The sequence below is a fragment of the Electrona antarctica genome, assembly GCF_951216825.1.
Source record: "Electrona antarctica genome assembly, chromosome: 2".
NCBI lineage: Eukaryota > Metazoa > Chordata > Actinopteri > Myctophiformes > Myctophidae > Electrona > Electrona antarctica.
Genome location: NC_136807.1, coordinates 33,082,213 through 33,089,377, shown reverse-complemented (window position 1 = coordinate 33,089,377; position 7,165 = coordinate 33,082,213). Strand labels below are relative to the sequence as shown.

Genomic DNA, 7,165 nt, shown 5'->3' with positions numbered 1-7,165 from the left:
GCTGCTAGTTTATGAAAGAATCTTATTGTAAATATTGAGTCAGAATGTTTCCACGTGAGGCACTACTGCAGCAGGATACCCTGGAGTTAAATGTCTACAGACCATAGATAGACCCAGGGTTGGATCAGTTAAGTTGTTGGCGTGAAATGGGGAGGGATTATCCACGTCTGATTTTGATATGGTGGGGATATGTCATACGTTTTATCCCTGGCCTGGTCATGCAGACTTAATGAAATACAGCCTCTCTGATAGTTCAACATTTTATTTCCAAAATAGCAGTTTATTTTGTTTTGTACAATTCTATATATAAAACTAACAAACACTTTAATTTACTGTACTGTAAGCCTGGAATAAACAATGTCTTAAAACTGTTAGTCTGTCTCTTGAGTCTCCTAGCATCCAGAACTCTTCCTACTGTTCTGTTTATATTGTAGGTAAAGTAGTAACAAGTGGGTAATTTCCACCACAGTGGGTTATTTGGGGTTACTTTCCGTCATCATCAGCATCATTCTCCATACCCTTTATATTACTGCCATCTAGTGGACGTAAACACTCATCATATCATACTTTAATAAAAGATCAATGATAAACAGGCTATTATAAAAGGTAACAGGTACGGTCACCCCTTTTCCATCTCGCCCCTCTGCCTAGCTGTAAATAACAAACATAATTCATGTTGGTGATTATATAAAAGGTATTATCATATTAATTTATCATTGTTAAGTTCACTCTGTATATCCACAGGCATAATAGCATGATGATGCCATTACAAAACATGGGCTACATGGAAGAAATGTGTTTAATAAAACGAAATTAACTGATAGGTCCTAAATTAACTTAATTAAGCAGTCACCGTCTCTGTGTCATGTTATTCTTTCTTAATTTTACAGAGTATAGAGATCGACTACTATACAATCAAATAAATCTATATACAAGATAATTAATTTCAGATTTCAGAGAGGGAGGGAAATACTAAATTAACTGTTAACTACATTAAAACATTTCACGGGGCGTATTGGTAAAGGGGTGAGTCGTTTGGTATTCTTATAAAAGGCAATTCAGTGATTTTAACAGCTAGGCTACTATAACAGTTCTTGCCATACGTCATACAGTAATTGAGATTATGTGTATCAAAGCCTGTTTACGTTGAAGCCTTATTAACAACTTTGAACAGTAATGCTGACTTCCATTGACTAAAGGAGTTTATAATTGGACTTTATCATTTGCATCCTGTCAGTAATTTTGTTTCATGTGACACTTTTACCAAAACCAATAAGAGCGTTTTGTGAGTTCTTAAGCAGTCTGTTTAAATTACTATCGATGTCATTGTTAGTCATATTTCAGTCTTTGCTTTGAGCACTAACAATATGTAAAATGGATACTATCAAAACATTATATTCTGAGGATAAAAACACAATATATACACATGTTAAGAAAATGTAAATGAGGTTTAGTTGGCAGTTCAAAGTCCAAGATTTAGAAGAAATATGTAGGTGTTAACAGAAAACGTCATTTCCCCTTGTCGACCCATATGAAAAAGTTACAGCGAGCCTCAGGATTAGAGGCGTGGCCCTGAGGACGGGCGCACACGAAGAATTGCCTGCCCTTGTTAGGCCCCTCCTTTTTTACAGTGTGGAGGACGCAGGGTTCCCCGTGAACCTTACAGGGCGGCGGCTGGGGAGGTCCGTGAAGCACCGACTTCCAAAACGTCAACGACGTCCCCTTCTTGGGACTGGCGGCGGTGGACACAGAGGTCAAACACTCTGCCTTTTTCTTGGTTTTTCCGTCACTCGCCTTTTCTGCGCTGCCATCGGGTGACAAACATGTGTCATCACGGGCCCGCTCGGTGAGGTCAACGTCCTCGTCTGCGATTGAGGGGACGTTCGGTTTAGCGTGCGCTGTTGGGAAGTTCTGTGACGGGGTCACTCGATCCGCGGCAGCCGCGTTGGTGGGCTTGGTTTTGAAGAAGGCCAGCAGGCTGCCCTGTGGCTTTGAGGGAGGTTTTGCCATTTTGCTTTTCTTCCCCTTCGTGGTGGCAGAATCCACCGTTAACGTCCTTTTCTTTTCGTTAGAGCTCCCCGCTGCTCCGAGCGGGTTCAAGTTCTCTCTCCTCTCCTCCGCCTCTTGTGATCCAGGTAGCGGTTGAATGGCCTCGGTTTTAGCTGCTTGTTTGTCCACCTTCACCAGAAAGCGGGAGAGCTTCTGTTGCTTTCCTACACCACCATCAGGGATGGAAATAAGAACCAACATAGTTAGAGTCGGAAACGCTAACTCAGAGAATCAACATCCCTCTACAAGCTCTGTGTCGTGATGCGAAATTTTACTAAATAATGGTAAAAATGTAAACACTGGTAATCGTTGGTCTAGGACTCTCCAGGTTCTGGATCAGTATTGGACCCAAAAATCTGTCATCGGTCGGGTTCTAAATCAGACCAAAAAGCGGAATCATTCATGATTCCGCTTTGCTGATCAATAATAATCATTAACTAAGCATTGGAAAATCATATCAATTCCCAACCCCTACCTGCAAACTCTGGCAGGTGTCGAGTGCAGAGAGGAGGCGTCTTAGAGCTGGGCAGAAGCTTGCAGCTGAGCTCCCCCCAGACAGGACAATGGTCCGAGCCCTCCATCTCCGGCATGATGTCTGCCATCACAAACTGCTCCGTGGCCAGTGAGCAGTCGGCGAAAATGTAGTCTATGCGAGTTCCGTAGTTGGTCTGCCGCGCTCCAGTCATCGTGTTCCAGCATGTGAACGCGTGCGAGCGAGTCGGGTGGAAATGGCGAAAGGTGTCCACAAATTTCCCACCGTGGCCCGAATTTGATGAAGTCTCCCCCGAGTCTTCATCCTCCTCACTTACGTTCTGTTGACAGTCGTTGTGTAAAAAGCCACCCAGCCATTTTCTCCCAGGGTTCCCTTCAAAATCACCCTGGGTTATGATAGCACAAAGAAAATGGGCAAAAGCATTATTATATATTTAGAATCAGAATCAACTTTAGTGTTGCATTACATGATATCAGATGTAAAAGAGTGGGTGAAATTATTCTTTGTGCAAGCTCTCAAAAGAAAGTAGAGACGAAGAACAAATCAAACAAGAGGAATACACAATTCCAAGGTGCATGATTAAAAATACCGTACAAAAGGCAAAAATGCTTCTTGTGCAGGTCAGGCGTGTATTTACAATGGAGGCAAGGCAGGCAGTTGCCTCCCCCAACACTGACTGAGGAAAAACACCAAACCCAAGAACAATTAGTGGGCAGTGTATTGTTGGCTCCTCGCCCGTTCCACTTCTGTGTAGCGTGACCCTCAACCATTTGCAAATGTATGTCTTTGTCTCATGGGGTGCCAGGTGTGAGGGGTCAACCTGCACTCTGGCAGGAACAATCTCTTTGAAAACACCCCATTCGACTGGTATCATGCATATAATCGGCGAAATCATCCGTTATCAGCACGTTTGAATGGTGCCAAAATGTTGATACTGGCATCCTCACTGTTCAGTATGTCATTATCTGCGATTGTAGCATTGTCATTATCACTGATGTCCTGACGGAGGCGCGCCGTGTCTGGTGGCCATGAGCTACGTGAGGCACCGCCGAGCGAGGCGCTAGCCGAGCGAGTCGCCGTGCCGAGCGTTGCGAAGGCCACCAGACCCGACTCAGCGCCGTCCGAGTTATGTCCTGATAGGCAGAGAATAGTATATATTAGTAGCTCCTAGTTCCATGCACCAAAATTACACGTCCACCAGGGGGAAACCTTGACCAGGCTATGTGGTGAGGATGCCAGTATCAACATTTTGGCACCATTCAAACGTGCTGATAACGGATGATTTCGTCGATTATATGCAGAGATAACGGTCGAATCGGCTGTTTGAAAATCTGTTTAGTGTTTCTGAACCACAAAATACAATTGAAAAGTGGGACGTAAATTAAGTTAGTACAGCCCCCTGCGGGTGTTCCACGTATTTTCTTCATTTTCTGTCTTGACAGATTTGGGATACCTAAAGTATAAGGAAAAATCCTCATACTGTATTGTATAAGAATACCCTGGCCAGGCTGGCCTAATTGTTCACTTACAATGTCATCGGGGTCACAGTGGTCTATCGGTCGGTGAGAGGTGTTCACATCTCCTAAAACAATCACATGGCTGAAACAAAGAAACACAATATTAGAGAAAAAATAATTAAATTATCTCCAGCTCAAATGTCAGTTCAGTGCTGGTAGACTCTCACCTTCCAGACTTCAGCAAAGCTTCAGCACGACACTGAAGCAACTCGTAGAAACGCAATTTGAACAGTTTCCGCTCTGGCTTCTCTGGGTCTGCTCTCGGACAGTACACATTCACTACAGTCAGAGTTTGCATTTGTTCTTGATACCTGTGGAAGAAAGAAGGGACACACATTAAGATGAATGCTCTCAACATCAGGGCTCCACAAACCTTTTCAGTTCAACAGCATCTTAATGCTAACTTCAAAGCAGACCATTTCGTTGCACATGGTTTTGTGCCGAGTAATGGCGGCTGTCTTACATCATTGGTTCTCAAAGTGGGTTATGTTGACCACTAGGGGTACTTGAGGGAGGTCCAGGGGGTCCCTAGCTAAATTAGAGATAGTTAGGAACCAAATGGACCCTTATGGGTCTGTAACTCTTAATGTACAAATGGAACCAAATGGAGTTACATTAACAGTGATTTTACAATATAATTTGGGGTCCCAGAAATAGAAATGCCATTAAATGGGGGTCCAAGGCCTAATGCATGTCAAACTGGGGGTAATGCTAGAGCCATAAAAAAAAGTTATGGGGTCCCTGGCACATCTTTTCAAATGGGGTCTGCGGGCTAATAAGTGTGGATTTGGGGGTCCTTGACATGAAAAAGTTTGAGAACCACTGTCTTACATAGTTTTGTGCTGGGTGATGATGGCCCGTCCTTCGTTGTCCAGTTCTTGCAGCTCCTCGGTGGAGAAGTCATGATGGTCTCCGTAACAACCCACAGAACCTTGGTGGTGGTTGGTCAACAAGCCGCTGAGGCCTTCTTCAGCAGCAAAGGGCGTGGCGCTGTCCCTGCAGAACGTAGCCACACCTGTGTGTGATGGAAAGGACATGTGTCCACTCACTGTGACTGTACTAGTGACATGGTCACACCTGTGTTTGATGGAAAGGACATGTGTCCACTCACTGTAACTGTACTAGTGACATGGTCACACCTGTATTTGATGGAAAGGACATGTGTCCACTCACTGTAACTGTACTAGTGACATGGTCACACCTGTATTTGATGGAAAGGACATGTGTCCACTCACTGTAACTACTAGCCCTAGAATGTCTCTGTTGTTACATACAGTTGTTACAGTATTTCACATACCGGAGCCATAGAACACCCTTGTTCACTTCAGTTTGTACTCACCCATTAAATAATTCCAAAGACGTGGAGTGAGATATTGTCCTCTACTTTCATATACATGTGAAAGTTCTGGCACAAAAAGTGTAGTCAAATATCTCCACAAATGTTTGGGGCACACAATTGGCAGGTGCGTTGCGATAGGTGCTGGGTAATTAATCACAGCACCTTCCAATTGTGTGCCCCAAACTTTTGTGCTTCCCTGGTCAATTCGTGATGACGTTTGTGGTGATCAGAGGAAGTTTTGGTAAATTCAGTCCAGCTGTCATTCCGGACCCCTTTGCCCGGAGTGAAAGGTGTCCAGATGCAGCTCGTGAAAAAGTGGAAATATTTGACTAAACAAACATTTTATGACAGAACTTTCACATGAATATGAAAGTTGAGGACCATATCTGACTCCCAAGTCTTTGGAATTATTTATTGGGCGAGTACACACAGAGTGCTGACCACATTTATGCCGCTGCAACCACAAGTCTATGGAAGAGTTCTATGGCTCCGGTATGTGAAATACTGTAACAACTGTATGTAACAACAGAGACATTCTAGGGCTATAACTGTACTAGTAACAGGGTCACAATGTTTAGATTGGAACAATAATTCTAACAATAATAAACTTTATATAGCACCTTTCGTAATGTTACAAAGTGCTTGTAACTGCAATACAACATTAAAGGTAGTGACACTGGGAAAGGTGATTGATTGATTGATTACTTACTAGATTGCAGAAAAAAATCACAGGATGAAACTTAAGTACAGTTCAATACTAGTACTAGACCTGTAAAGCACTTGCACATTGTTTTCTTTATAAATAAAGTGTATTATTATTATTATAATACAAGGTCTGCTAAGATTTATAACCCAATAAAACCTATGGCTTGTTTCCATTTGGGTCCTTCGTATTCAATTAATCTGAAGGTAATAACATCATGTCATCATAACAGTATTACCTGAATAGCCACTGCGTCCACGACTGAAGCTGAAATAGGAGCTGTATCCATCAACAATGGCACATCTCTCATCCAGTAGGTCTCCTGTTGTGCGTCAGGACATTTACACTTCATGTTAAACAGTAAACACACTTTAAACAGAATAAACTAGCCCAAGATTTAGACTCTCGTAGGTTTTTTCGATTCTGACGAATCTCTCTACGTAGAGAGCCTATTGATATGTTAAGACACGTTTCGTTTAATACTGTGTTGTTGGTATTGGAGCTCAGGTTAGGCACCTTTTAAACATGATTCAATAGTTTGCTGTCACTCACTTGTCACCTTGGTCTCTTGTAAACAGACAATATCTGCATCCAGTGAATCCAGAGCTCTTTTAATCCCTCCTTTAAACGTCCTGATGCCGTTTATGTTCCAGGTGACCACCTTCATTGTGCACCTTAGTTATCAATGAAATCGATTATTAATGCAATTAAAATGAATTATTATTATTGCATTGACTGCAGCCTGCAGGAGTAATACAAAGAGCAAAACGTGCCAGCACGGAAGTAAAACGGAAGCGGTTTAGGATCTAAGCGGAAGTCTTTCATAATATTATCCTCTCAGCTGTTTTGCTATTTTACTCATTCATTTGTAAATTAATGGCCTGGGTTGTTTTCACGCGTCTAATCGTATAATGTGGAAAAATCAACCAAATCAATCAAAAAGCAACTAAAAACTAAATAGTCAATTCGAGGGAAAGACTTGACTAGACTAGATGGTTGCCCGATGAGCTTGTTCACAGTCTGGCCGCTAGAGGGAGTCGTGGAGTCGTGTCTACATGCCGCTT

General features: G+C 42.7%; 1 protein-coding gene across 1 annotated transcript; it reads right to left on the bottom strand.

Moving 5' to 3' along the window:
• On the bottom strand, positions 1 to 6,885 carry LOC306912686 (DNA-(apurinic or apyrimidinic site) endonuclease 2-like). The gene is made up of 7 exons (XM_079489094.1): positions 6,654 to 6,885; positions 6,340 to 6,423; positions 4,891 to 5,074; positions 4,227 to 4,370; positions 4,072 to 4,141; positions 2,525 to 2,927; positions 1 to 2,213 (listed from the first exon to the last, which is right to left on the bottom strand). Exons 1-7 carry the CDS (start codon positions 6,766 to 6,768, stop codon positions 1,510 to 1,512), a joined length of 1,704 nt encoding a protein of 567 aa, XP_079345220.1. The 5' UTR covers positions 6,769 to 6,885; the 3' UTR covers positions 1 to 1,509.
• Positions 6,886 to 7,165: the final 280 nt, after the last annotated feature.